The 13960-nt window shown below is 38.5% G+C and overlaps 2 protein-coding genes across 5 annotated transcripts in view; both read left to right on the forward strand.

Annotated features, from left to right (window-relative positions):
• The window catches only part of wsb2 (WD repeat and SOCS box containing 2), a 29086-nt gene that overhangs the window by 9810 nt on the left and 5316 nt on the right, over nt 1–13960 (forward strand). For 2 of the 3 annotated variants that reach the window (XM_035994369.1, XM_035994367.1), the window contains exons 2-5: nt 11816–11964; nt 12156–12324; nt 13088–13290; nt 13392–13523. In XM_035994369.1, coding sequence (XP_035850262.1) covers nt 11925–11964; nt 12156–12324; nt 13088–13290; nt 13392–13523 — 544 coding nt within the window. In that variant the 5' untranslated portion in view covers nt 11816–11924. Of the gene's footprint in view, nt 1–11711; nt 11965–12155; nt 12325–13087; nt 13291–13391; nt 13524–13960 lie in introns of those variants that run through there. The other variant, XM_031305409.2, reaches the window with a different exon arrangement.
• On the forward strand, nt 667–11088 carry vsig10 (V-set and immunoglobulin domain containing 10). 2 transcript variants are annotated; one of them, XR_004895641.1, is made up of 10 exons: nt 667–957; nt 1090–1401; nt 2911–3222; nt 4652–4942; nt 7155–7439; nt 7743–7856; nt 8068–8080; nt 9758–9897; nt 9993–10544; nt 10600–11088. XR_004895641.1 is itself a non-coding variant. In XM_031305406.2 (9 exons), exons 1-9 carry the CDS (start codon nt 906–908, stop codon nt 10085–10087), a joined length of 1614 nt encoding a protein of 537 aa, XP_031161266.1. In that variant the 5' UTR covers nt 667–905; the 3' UTR covers nt 10088–11088. The 2 variants fall into 2 exon arrangements, 1 of the variants encoding a protein (XP_031161266.1); XM_031305406.2 differs by having other exon boundaries at nt 9993–11088.

Here is a 13960-nt window from a genome sequence, read left to right on the forward strand (position 1 = left end):
TACCACGCAGAAAGGTCAGCTTAAATGTAGCCCATAGTAGCCTAGTATAGGCTACATGGTTTATAGGTAAAACGCTAAAGCTTGCTAAATCTATTGCTACTGTCCTGTAATAAAAACATATATCACACAATCTCATCAGCAACAAAGAAAGAGAAATTGAACATACATGAGTACAATGTTTCCTCAACTGCTGTTTCCAAGGTCAGGAATGAACAGTTGAGCCGGATAAACCTTTACATATCTGTAAAACAAAGGTTGTTAATGTCTGAGGAAAATGTATTAACACTGCTCAATGATTAATATCATTGCAGTAAACATTTATCTGTCCTAATGCAGTTTTGTAAAGGCGTTATATTAGCTTGATAATATAGGTTTGGCCTTTATTATTATTATTATTATTGTATACAAACATGAGAATGTATTTTCCAGACAACTTCAAAAATAGAGCAATAAATTATGATAGGAAAAAGTAAAGGGAAATGCAGTGTTTTAGCTGATGTTGAGTAGCCTATACTATAATAGGCTATAGGTTAAGCCTACTATTAATAATAATCGTGCTATAATAATTAATAAGATGAATATAATAGAATAAAAATAAATTATGTTGCTGTCCCTTTAACAAGGTGAGGTCAGGGTGTGGTTTATTCGTGCCAAAGTTTCCGGATCAGCATGCTAGTAAACAATGCAGATCCGTCAAATCTGCAGCAGAGGGACAGCAGTCACATTATGTCAGATTGGTCACCTCTGTAGTGTGTTTGCTGTGGTTTATATAGGCCTAATGCTCGGACTGGTGTCCGCTGTGTGTTACAGACAGGCTCACACAGGTATACTAGTCAGACAGGTTGGACTGGAAGCCCTTTTGTTCACTACTTATTGAAGACGATGTAGCTTTTTGGGGAGTTATCATGGAGATAGTCGCAACTGTAGCGCTTCTACACCTGTGTTTGTGTGCGACAGGTGAGTTTTTTATTTATTTTTTTTTTTTTTAATTTAGCCTATTGTGACCACACAGCCACCGCCAGGTAACACAGGTGAGTCTGTAAATCCTGCTTACGTTGTTTTCTTGTTCTTGTCCTCTTCTTGTCAAAGCGGCAGTTTCGGGTAGTGACTCCACCGAAACGGCCCTGACAGCCGCACCGGGCGACATCGTTCTACTTCCGTGTTACGACATCGGTAATGAAACACCGAGCTTAACGACATGGATGAAAAATAGACAAGAAATCATTACAAGTGGCGGTTCTTCGCCGAACCTTTCACCCGCCGGACAGCGCCTCAAAGTGCTGCGTGATGGGAGTCTGAGCATAACGGGGGTGATACCTGGAGATGAGGGCACCTACATGTGCAGCTCCACGCTGCCAGGCAACAACACCTTTCACGCACGTGTTCTGCTGCAAGTAACCCGTAAGTGAATGCTCATCATGTTTAGTAAAGAGACCAGTATGAGGATCCGGGCGGTTTCTATGTTCACTAAAGTTCCTTTTAAGCAGCAACACAAACTGGTTCTTCCACATTAATAGTCACACACGGAAACAGGTGGCCATATAGTGCGATGAATATAGTGTGTCAAGACACAAACAGAAAATGATACTTAAAGCTGCAACTGACAATAATTTTTCATTATCAATTATTATTTCAAATATTGATAAATCAAGTGACAGAAAAGTAATATATATATATATAATTTTTATTTTATTTTTTTGTTTATAATGATTCATTTTGATTTTAAGTAAACATGCCAAACATTACCCAGTGGCGGGATGTAGCTATATATGTACTCAAGTACAATTTTGAGTTACCTGTAGGCTACTTCCATTTTATGTTACTTTATACTTCTACTCCACTGGAGACAAATATTGCACTTTTCATTCCACTTCATTTATTTTAACATATTTAGGCCAAGTTACTAGCCACAAAATAAAAAACAAACAAATATATTATGATATATTAATATAGTTTAAGCTACCCAGCAATATACAAAGTAATTAAAATTAGCCCTACCTTTACCAGCTGCAACATTAAAGTGATAAACACATTAATACATCAATAATTATCATCCAGTCATATTATTCTGAAGTGGGCCATTCTGCAAAATGAGTACTTTTACTTTTAGTACTTTAAGCCTATTTTAATGCTGTACTTGACATTCAAAACATTAATATCGCAGCAATTTTTTAAAGATATAGTGGATTAATGGCATATGGCCGTGAAAAACGTGGATATTTTACGTATTTGGGAATGGTCTGTGAGAGCAGTGTGGAAGCAATCCCAGCCTAGTTTTTCTCAGTATTTCTAGTACAGCCCCTTTAAGTAAAATATCTAAGTTCTTCCTCCACCACTGATTTTATGTAGTTCCATCTTTGTGAAGATTTGCTGCTTTTCTTTGTCTTTAGTTAGTAAAGTGAATGTCTTTTGGTTTTGTGCTGTTGGTTGGACAAAACAAGCTGTTTGAAGAAGTACACCAACCTTTATAGACCAAACTATAATATGCCAGAGAAAATAATGCGCGGATGAATCTAGAATGGAATAATTGTTAGATGAAGTCCTAATTTAGTCTTTAAAATGTAAGAAAAGAGAGAAAAAATTAACAACTTTAACAAAGTAATATCATCATATGGCCTGTTTTCATCCAACCATCAGATCAAAACCTAAATATATTCAGTCAAAAACAATGATATAGAACAGAGAAAAAACAATATAATTTTCTTTATGAATGATTTAACAATTAATCAGTTATCACATTTGTTGTAGTGGAAAAGGCACATTAGTTGTAGTTGGTAAATTAATGTGCTTTTAATGTGATTTTCTTTTCTTTTTTTTTAAAGTAATATTAGGACAGTTAATCAAATGATTTACCCTTTACCCATTACAAACATACTCCTGAGAAAAATGCACTGTTTGTACTCTTTTCAGGTGGTCCAGTAAATATATCTGCATCCATCGGTCCAGCCACTGCCCTGTCAAACGGGACGCTCATCGTCTATCGGGGTTCGACCGTCTTCTTTAACTGCTCCGGCTCCTCGTACCCCTCTCAGCAGCTGACCTGGACCTTCAGAGGAGCTTCATCCAGCAATGGTTTGGTTTCGCTGGTTTCAAACTCTGAATCCTGGCTGGACTTCAGGATAGAAGACATTCAGCCCAGGGCTCAGGGAGTTTACAGCTGCAGGGCTAACAACACCGTCTCTCATCAGGCAGCCAATAAGAGCACACAGCTGTTAGTATACTGTAAGTACCATTGGGAGAATACCCAGAATACCCTTCTCTGACTAGTCCAGCATTGCCAGACCTATCTCCAGAGTGTATTCTCTGACTAAAGGGCTAAATGTCAAAAAGTATTATTTTTGTGGTTATTTTCATTCATTGGGTTGCACTTCCTGAATTCTCAACACAGTTCATGTATTTTTGCTGACTTCCTACAATTACTCACTGATGCATGACTTTTCTACAATAAGGCAAGCTCCAACCATATTCAAAGCTTTGATAAAAAGGTCATCAAGTATGACAATATGAAAGTGATATTCACATTCCAATAGAAATAGATTGTTATTAATAAATAATCATGTTCACAATAATATAGGCCCCCCTGGGCTGGCTGGCTCATACCGAGGCATTTGCTATAATACGTAGGTAATGTAAGCATACACTAGCAGCTAGCATTTGTTTTGCTTAACTAAATACTTAGTTCAGATTCACCAAAGTCAGACTATAACAAAAAAAACCTAACCAATCGAGACAGCGTTAGACTAGCAACCAACCGATCGAGGCAGCGGTAGAACAGCAACTCCTGTGTTCTGCAAGCTAAAATTACTGTTTTAGTCAATGGGGTCTGGTGGCTTTGATAGATAGCTGCTTTAGTTCTCTGTAGGAAAGGGCTGTCTGGCAGCAAGGTAAAGTGGTGAAAATATTCTTAAAGGACAATTCCGGCGCAAAACGAACCTAGGGGTTAATAACGGATGTGTACCTACTCTGTCGTTCTCTGGGACATGTTTTCATGCTAATTGATTGTGTTTGTAGCTTGAAAGAAGCTAGCGCGGACCGCTGATTAGCTTACAACGCTAGTATTCGGGGCACAGGGAAAGTAAAAATAAATCACTATTTTGTACCACTAAAAAGGCTCAAAATATCACCAAACGTCAAAGGTAGCATAATGAGGGTCCCTACATGTTAACCGAAGCGTTGAGAACTTTGTAAGTACAGACAGTTTATTGAACGAAGAGCTGCGGGAGCTCCGTGAAAGGGCTACGAGAGAGAGAGAGCTATGCCCCAACAGAGCCTAATAAAGCGTACACTTAATGGGATACTTTACTGATTTCAAACCAGCCTCTGTGTCGTTCGATGGTGTTTTAAGCCCCCAACGTCTCCTTCCAGGCAGCACTGCGACCGTTGACTTCAAGGCACCTAACCTTAACCCTAACACTAACCATAACCATTGCCTAATCCTAGTGCAACCTAGACGTTGGGGGCTTAAAACACCGATAAACCTCTGGCTCATGACAGTGTGTTATCCTTTATATTCTAAATACCAGTGTAATGAATGCACATACAGAGATGATGGCCCTAATTTTGCTTGATATTTAAGTGATAGCAATCACAGTACACCGTTGCTTTCTATAGTTTTTGCCAATTTTCTTACTGATGTTTTTGTCCTGACTAGATGTCCCAGACAGACACCCTGAGTGTATGTGGGCACCAGCAAATGACGCCTCCCACGTCCAATTTATCTGCACCTGGTTTGGAGCGTATCCTCCCCCGACGCTACGCTGGGGGGAAGACCAGGGTGACCACGGAGCTGGCTGGAAAGAAAGTGTTTATGCATCAGAGGTGACGGACAGCCTGTCAGTGACGATGAACCGCTCAATGCTGTCAGACGGGCAGGTGCTGAGGTGCATGGCCCAGCACCAAGCACTCGCTCAGGGAAAAGAGAAGTCGTGTTCGTTTACCCTCAGTAAGCATGTTGTGGTGAAATGAGCCTCTTAACAATCCTGAGATGTGCAACTGCTGAATCTTTTATGTGCTTTCCACTTCAGAGCCACACTGACACTCTTCAGTGAGATTGTTGACAATGTTTACTTCCAGTCAATATCCTTAGTATTGACCTTACGTCAATTTAAAGGGTCGGTTCATCCAAATAAAAAATCAAACACATTGTCTCAATTAACCACCAGTTGAATATAGCAATGCAGAAACTTTCATGTATTCAGGTTTTGAGATTGTTTCAGCCGCCACCACAAGTACAATTTAGGAGGACAGAATTTAGTTTTTGGTTCTCGTATTATTGAAAAATATATATTTTTTTCTTTTTAGCAGCAGTATCTCTCTCAAGAAACAAAAAGGTTATCCGTGTAAAAACTGTCTGCAGTGAGCTTTGTGAATTATCCAGAGTAACAGGGGCACTTTAGTATGGTGCCTAGGAATGTAGGAAGTTTAGGGTCAACTTGGGTTTATTTGCTGAGGCTTTCAGATATCCGTCTCTGAGATTTGTGCCTCCATTGAAATGGAGGTCAATAGGATTTTCACAGCATTGAGAAACATCTCTCTCCACTAAAGTGTCCCTGTTACTCTGGATAATTAACAACTGGACAGTTTTCATAGGGACTATTTATTTGGTGGAAAGAAGTTCCAATGAAAACTGTTCACAGCTCAGATCTGTGGACTATCCAGAGTACCTATCATTGTTTATGGAAATAAATATTATTGCTTTATTTTAAAGTAGTAGAAGTAGTATTTCAATTCTGCAAACACCAAAACAAATATTTTAATCCTTAGCTCCATTCAGCTAAGTCAGAAGGTCAGATAATCAAATATCAACAACTATCTCAGAGCTTCAAAGTAGATAAATCCATGCAAATCCCAATGTTATAAACTGTATGCATGGGTAGATACCATACACAAATTCTACCAAAGAAGTAGTCCCTGTAAAACTGTTGATGGAATGTCCTGTGGACAAATAAAACCCAAGACTAGATACCACCACAAGAAGCACGTGAGAAAATATGTTTTGTTGAAGCAGGAGAACATTGTGAGTAATGCATACTTTAGTTACTGATCAAATGTACCTCCCCCAGTGCAGGAGACGAGCCCTACCTATCAAATTCCAGTCACAATGTGTATTATCTAGCTAAACTAAGCTTAACACTGTTTGACTGTCACAACCCAGGAAAACGGATGTACTGACTATCTGAGGCTCAGATGTTCCTATGTCAAAACAACAGTGCACCGTAATCTGGCTAAAATTGCCATTCTCTCCACATCTTAATCACAGCATATTGTATAAACTTCATTGTAACTAGGGCTGCACAATGAATCGCAATTGTATCAAAATCGCAATATGGAGTAGTGCAATATCCAAATCGCAGGGGAGGGGTGCAATATTTGTTAATGGCAAAATATGTGTCAAACCATTCTGAATTAAGTATTGTGGTGATGCAGAGATGTCCCGGCCTACAAATCCTATCCTACAGACTAAAGAAAAAAATCTTTGTTTAGTACAGACCCTCGCAAAAATCACACTATAATCATTTTAATTTCTTTCAATGTTAATAATTTTCAATGAAAAAAGAGAATACTGATACAAAAACAATCATTCCCTCCAGTATTGTGAATCATATCGCAATCAGCATCAGTCAAAATAATCACAATTAGATATTTTCCTCATATCGTGCAGCCCTAATTGTAACATAATTAAGATTAAGGTTGTTTGAGGTTGTGGCCTCAGGATTTTTTATTTCATAATTAATATCCTCATAACTAGTTTACCTTTAGATTTTAAGTAGTGTTAGGGATACAAACAGCCAGACAGACACAGTTGAAAGTGTGTCCATGAGGACACAGTGTTGCATGCAGGTCATGTAGAGAGTTAAGTGAGTCACAAGTAAGTGTAAGGGTTATCCTCACACAACGGGTTTGCGCAAACCATGATATGATGCAAAAGTGTTTGACGGTTTATAAGCTTGCATTAGCTTATCTGCATTCTTTGATGTTTTCTAAAGCTTTGAAGACAAGGTGTGCCTCTGTCAAATAAGATTAAGGGTTTGATTCCCACTGGGGGCAACTAGAATAATAATGTAAACCTTTATTAGTACTGACTCTTTGGACAAATCATGTTTTTACTGTGTGTTTACATTGAAAACCGTTCAATGTTTTTCCCTCTCTCCCAGAACCTCCGTACCCCGAAGGCGAGCCGCTGGTCACAACTATAGAGGCGACCAGCCTAACTCTGACCTGCACTGAGGCCGTGTCCATCCCCCCTGCAAACACCACGTGGAGAAAAGGGCTCAAGCAGGAGGTAATTGTTCCCGGATCCAAGTACGTCCTGTCTGTGGAAGGCCCCGTCTTCAAGCTGACCATACTCAACATCAGCAAGGACGACGAAGGCGTCTACTTCTGCCGCAGCGAGAACCCACTCGCTGTCCGCGAGCTGGAAGTCTACCTCACTGTGACGAGTGAGTTTGGGCTTTGGGCTTTGGGCTGCAAGATGATCAATCATTTGTTTAAAATGTGCATGCTATTTATTTTTTGTAAATGGGATAAAATTTAAGAAAAAAATGTAAACGAAAGTGTTAATGTCAGAGAAAGTAACAATGAGTTGAACATACAGTTCACACTACAAATAAAGGGACCAGAGATTTAAACAGTAAGCCAGTCCCTGCAGGTGTTGACTCGACCTCTGGAATGCTGATAAACCTGCTGCTCCACCCTTTTTCCGCATCATAATCCTCTCCTGTCGTCTTGTTTTGTCTCAACAGCCTCCTCTGCACACACAGGAGCGATCATCGGTGTCTTTATAGCTGCATTGATTGTGGGATCAGCCACAATCATAGCAAAACTCGCTTACTCCAGCCGACACCGGATTTGCCTGGGTAACTTTTGTCTTATCTTTGCAACATATGCACAGAAGTCACAAACGCATTCAGCGAAAGCTCCTCTTTACCTATGTCTTGATCATTCTTTGCACAGATTAAAATCTCATATACGGTATCTGTAAAGTTGTATATGAGAACTGACAAAAATTATTAATCATCAAAAGTCCACTCATACTAATTTCACAATTTCTGCATATTTTTGTTTCAGGAGATGGCTTTGGGTGAGTATCTCACATTTAATTATCTAATTAGCACTGCATGCTTATTTTAGACACCCAAACCATTAAAGGAAAGGGATTCAAAATATCTCATGTACTGCAATCTGGGTTTCATTTTATTTATCTTGCTTAGTAGTTCCTGCAAACACCTGGCCAACTGTCGTGCAGACATTCTCATGTCTTTACATTACATTTCATTTAGTTGACGCTTTTATCCAAAGCGACTTCCAATAAGTGCATTCAACCATGAAGGTACAAACTCAGAACAGCAAGAATCACGTAGAAGTACATACGCTTCAAATCCATAAGCCAAACTACAAAGAGCCACATGTTAGTGCAACTTGTAAGTTTCGAGTTTTTTTGCTTTTACTATAACCATCATCTTCTAGCCTGCGGCGGAAGATGTGTAGACTTTCAGCTGTCTTGATGTCAATGGGGAGCTCGTTCCACCATTTAGTCATGTTACAATACTATCTTTAAAGCTAAAATTGAAATAAATTTCATTTGTTGCAACAGTAAACATCAGATCTCTGAATTAAGCAGCCCGAGCTTCTCTCTTGTCTCACTATTTGACACCAGTGTTCAGTAATCACAAATCCATCCGAAAAGAAGCACAAATGTCAATTCCTGAATTTATTGTGGCCTTAATAGACCATAATGCTATGCAGCTGCAAGGCATATTCTATTAAATGATTAGTTAAACATTTTGGGGAATATGCTTATTTGCTTTTCTTTTGCGTTATCTGAGAAGACTGATACCACTCTCATGTCTATACACTCCTACATTTCCATTGTGCTCTGCAGTTTGGGACAAATGTGTCAACATCAAGCAGTTATTTTGCATACTGGCATCTTTAAGTAAACTTAAAGGTACCTAGTGAAGTTTTTTTTTCTTGTCAAACGACAATATATTGTTTACATTCAGTGTTTCTAACCAAAACACATTGTGTATATTCTTGAGGCCTCATTAATGTGTTGAATGCAATAAAACACGCAGAGCAGATTTGTTTGCTTGTTTGTATTCTTCGTCACTGCTTTTGTCGGCGAATTGCTATGTTAATACTGTTGAATAGTGCGACTGTGTATCGTGTGCACGGGCGTCCTTGTCCCACAGGGTACAAAACAGGGACCCACTCTAAAAATGTTGCTCCATATTGCTACTAGTGATCAAAAAGTCCAGAGGGTACCTTTTTAATTTAATCACTTTTCCAATGTGCACGACATTTTCGAAACCTCACTAAAACTCCTTGGAATTTGGACACAACACAAAATAATTCCCAGAACATGTATATATAAATATAGATAGATAGATAGATAGATAGATAGATAGATAGATAGATAGATATTATTAATCCCACATTGGGAAATTACTCAGTTACAAGTAGCAAGTTACCAAGGACATACACACATACTCACTCACACACAAACCGAAAATATAACTATACTAGAAATAATAAATAAGATAAAAAATAAGATGAAATAAAATATATATTTTTTACCAGTAAAGATTAGATGATATAGCTGTGTAAAAGTAGCCTGAGAGCCAGACTAATCTGCAAGCTCATGTTTCATTTGCGCATTTGTCTTGCAATGCTAGGCTAGTGTAAAATTGTCTCAGGTATTTATTATATAGTTCCTGCAGGTGCACTCTAATGTCCCAATAATGTTTCTGCTGTCTAGGCAAATGGAGGACAGTGGAGACGTGCTAAGTCTGGTGGATTCCGACGACGAGCAGATCTTTCAAGATGCCGTTCCCCGGCTGCCTCCGTTAACCAACGGACACCACACAACGCTCGTCCAGATACATCGGATCCCATCAAGTATGACCTCAACAAGGCAGTTTTACATTGATTTAATGGTTTGTAATGAAGGCGTAAAAATGTTTGGTAATGTAAAAATGTACCTCTTTGTTTAGGCGATCATGAGGATACAGAAACAGCTGACACAAGCCCACAGCAGCAGGAAGATACTGTACAGAGAGAAGAGCCTGTGGATCTTGTAACATTTTAGGTATTGGGTGTTTTAGAGATAAGTGTTTTATTTTAGGTTAATACTATTCACTCCCAATGACAATGTGAACAGAATCGGTGGAGGACACGTGTAAAAAAAGATCAGCTCTCTTAATTTGTAATTTTTTTTTTTAAACAGGGTTTTGAATTTTTGTAAGCATGTTTTTATGATTGATTTGTCTGTACAGCATTTTGAATATATTGCTCTGATGTTGAGATATGTGCAGTAAATGAAGCTGCTTAAACTAAATGTGACAATGGCTTTGGTCATTCATAACTTATTGATTTACGTACATTCCCACTCGTGCACATAGCATTTACGATAGTCATAGTTAATCTATGACTATCGCAGTCTAGAATGCAACTCTAGACTGGAACCATTTTAAAAATGTGGTGGAGTTTTGTCAGTACGTCTCATGTGTGTATGATGTAATGAAGGTTAAAAACAACTGAAACATGTTCATCTTCTTGAAATCAAGTTTACATGAGATTTGGGGCGATGGCGAGAGTGAGAAATATCACTAGATTTTTGACTCAGTATGTCAATATCGGTAATATAACAATATTTTGGGTATGACTGTTCTTAGTAAATATTTAAACTATAATCTGGGAGTGAAATCACTGGCAATCGGCATCCAAAAATGGTAGCAATAGCCTGTAAGAGAAGAAATACGAAAATGGTCTTACTGTAACGCAGTGTTGGACAAAGAGTAGTTAGAGCTGAATTTATTAAACAAATAATCAATTACTTGATCTACAGAAAATTATTCAGTAACTATCATGAAAACAATAGTTAGTTGCAGCACTAAAATTGTGTGAAGTGAATGACAACACTTAATTCAAAGTGATCATTCTTTTCCAAGTAAGATGTCTAAAGCCAGTATGCCATTTTAATGGCTGCAACATCACTTCAAATGGAAATGTTCTATGTTTAAATAATAATAAATAATCCATGCAGTACTTTTCAGTGAACTCAAAGACTCTTTAAAACAGATATATATATATATATATATATATATATATATATATATATATTACAAGGCAATGTAATTTTTTGTTTAGCGCATTTCACACGCATAGGCAAGTGCTTTCATAATAAATTACAACATGGACATAAAACAGTAAAATTATAAAACAAAACATAAAAAATAAATACAAGATTGGTCAAGATGTAAGTGTAACATAACAATGTTAAAGGCAGTGGGGAATACAATAATGATTGAAAGGACATACTTGGACATCCATCTTAATTTTTTTTATATAATATAAATATTTTATATTTATATTTTTTAAATCGTAGTAGACTATGCAGCATTTGTTATTGGTTTGATGTCTATGATTGCTTTTTTGTACTTGGTTTTGGTTTAAGTAGTTGAAGTTAAAATAAAATAAAGTAACACACTTTTCTGTAGTTCAGTCTGACATTTGGACACTTACTCCTTTTTTTCTGACCATCATATTTTATTAATTACATCACTGGATGACATTATACGTGTTGATAAACAGTGGAAACCAAAGGGTTTGTTAACATGCATTTATCATTTAATGAATAGAAGGGGTGCGGCATGGCATTGAGGTTACGTAATAAAAGAAAACGTGACTACGTTGGACAGCGGTGTAGCCAATGGTACAAAGTGACTAAGACAGCCGGAAGTCAGCTGAACATTTTGTTACCTACTCGCACATTTTTCACATAGCAAACGCTATCACAGGTACAGGTAGGCTACAGCTCTCTCTCCGGACAAAACTGTGTCTTGCCTTCGTTGAAATGGACGACTGGAGTCAAACAGAGAGGACAAATTCAGGAAGTTAAAGCGAATAATGTGAAGAAAGAAACGATGTGCTCCACGGGAACCAAAGCGGAGCTGCAACAGACATGTAAGTCACATATTATGAGTAGTATCTGAGCTAGGTCATGCTGTTATTGCAACGTTCCGTAACTAGGCAGCGGTAGCTAAACCTCCCGAGGAAAACGCACAACCGAGCCCTGAAGGTGGTTTGATAATAATGTGGCGGAGCTGGGGAAGAATATTGTTACTTTAGGTTGCCTTTATTCCGTCCTCTTCCAGTGTCCGAGCCAGATCTTGTATTGGAGCTGAAGACCAGGCGTCCTCCATCCTTGGAGGGCCGGGCGGGATGTGAGACCTGGAGCGTGGACTTCTCCCCGGACGGAGCCTGGTTCGCCTGGTCGATGGGACACGGGATCGTCTGGGTGGTCGCCTGGCCTCTTGACTCCGAGTAGGTTGACCTGTACAATCCACACGCGATGCATTCAGGTGTCCCTCGTACGTTCGGGCTTGAGTGAAAAGAGTAGGAGTAACATGGTGGCTGTTTATCCGTGGAACAAATCAAGCCACATAGACATGGAACAAACATTAATTTATGCTTGACTTAATTATTCAAAGACCTATTATGACTAAAAGTAAAGAATGATATACCCTAAATATGACCGTAGAATAATACCTTTTTGATTTGCAGAATTTGTCAAAAATATAATATGCTAAAATGACTGTCACCATCACTTTCTGGGCTGGTTTTTATATCACAGAGACCTAAAGTGTTACAGATAAACAAAGCTGTTTGCAATAAATTGTCAAATGAGTAAATAAAGTTTTCTGCTCATTTAGACCGAAGCAAAGATCAAGAACTCGCATTATGAAATGAAATGGTCAGTGGGGGGAAATGCCATTGTGCAATAGAAAGACATTTTGAAATAAAAACTGCTGGAATTGAAAAAAAATGTGCGGTTATAAACTCTGCTATTGTGAAAACAAGCAGGTTGGAAATAACATTTCATTACAATGAGCAGATTAAAATATTTTTTGGGATTATTTCACAGTTCCATGGCTGTATCACATATTGTAATCATTGTAATTCAGATTATGACATTTCCAACAGCACTTAGATGCAGCATAATTTAATCACCTGCTCCAGCTTCACACCTGTGTGCATTTGAGTTTTTTTATGGTGTCTGCATACTTGATGCTCTTCTCACCCACAGAGACAGTCAGAATGGAGAGACTGACCGAGGAGACAAGAGCTTCAGCTGTGGTCATCCAGTGTGGGGCCTCGCCTTCGGACCCAGACCTCCAAAATCAGCTGCAACGCCACGTCCAGCTAAAACATCATCAAAGTGGAACAAAAGCCTGCTTCTGGCCACAGGTTTGGAGAACGGGGTGATCAAAATCTGGAATGTGTTAACAGGTGAGATCTTTATTTCTGCTGCTGAGGATGTTACCTGAGCTGTTTTTAGATGTGACGAGTCTCTTGAGGCTGATTTTGACATGCTTTTTCTGTATTTTCAGGTGATGCTGTATTTGATCTCCATGGACACGAAGGTGTTGTTAGGGACCTGGTCTTCCCTCAGAACGGGACGCTCACACTCGTATCATCTTCTCGGGACAAGACGTTGAGAATTTGGGACCTGGCTCAGAAAGGTTTGTGTAGTTTTGTTGTGTATTTTATTTTTGAGGATGTAAAGTCCAGACTCGCCACTTCTTCAACAACTAAATCCTTACGGCAATTAATAAATAATTTTTCAAGTTTTTAGAAGAGTCACCCCCGCCTTGTGCTAACATACTGTTGAGTGGTGTTCACAAACAATCCTTGCTGATATGACTCTTAGTGTTTACTTATCAAAATGCAATGCAAACATACTGTTTCATGGCTAAATAGTGTAGGTAGATAGTTGTTTACATTCAGGGTGGATATATCTAAAGAACCATTACATTATGAGATATCATCTGTACATTTGCATGTTTAGCCCATTAACTACCAATTGTGTACATTACATTACTGTAAACCTTTACCCAAAGCATACCATATGTTTTTATATTGATTTGCAACCTTTCAGGCCGCCAGTGGTTTTATTAAA

The sequence above is a fragment of the Sander lucioperca genome, chromosome 2 (genome assembly GCF_008315115.2).
Source record: "Sander lucioperca isolate FBNREF2018 chromosome 2, SLUC_FBN_1.2, whole genome shotgun sequence".
Taxonomy (NCBI): domain Eukaryota; kingdom Metazoa; phylum Chordata; class Actinopteri; order Perciformes; family Percidae; genus Sander; species Sander lucioperca.

Coding starts and splice junctions, on each gene's coding strand:
- vsig10 (XM_031305406.2), top strand. CDS start 906: ATGGAGATAGTCGCAACTGTAGCGCTTCTACACCTGTGTTTGTGTGCG. Junction 958..1,089: donor CCTGTGTTTGTGTGCGACAG/GTGAGTTTTTTA, acceptor TTCTTGTCAAAG/CGGCAGTTTCGGGTAGTGAC. Junction 9,898..9,992: donor GATACATCGGATCCCATCAA/GTATGACCTCAA, acceptor CTCTTTGTTTAG/GCGATCATGAGGATACAGAA.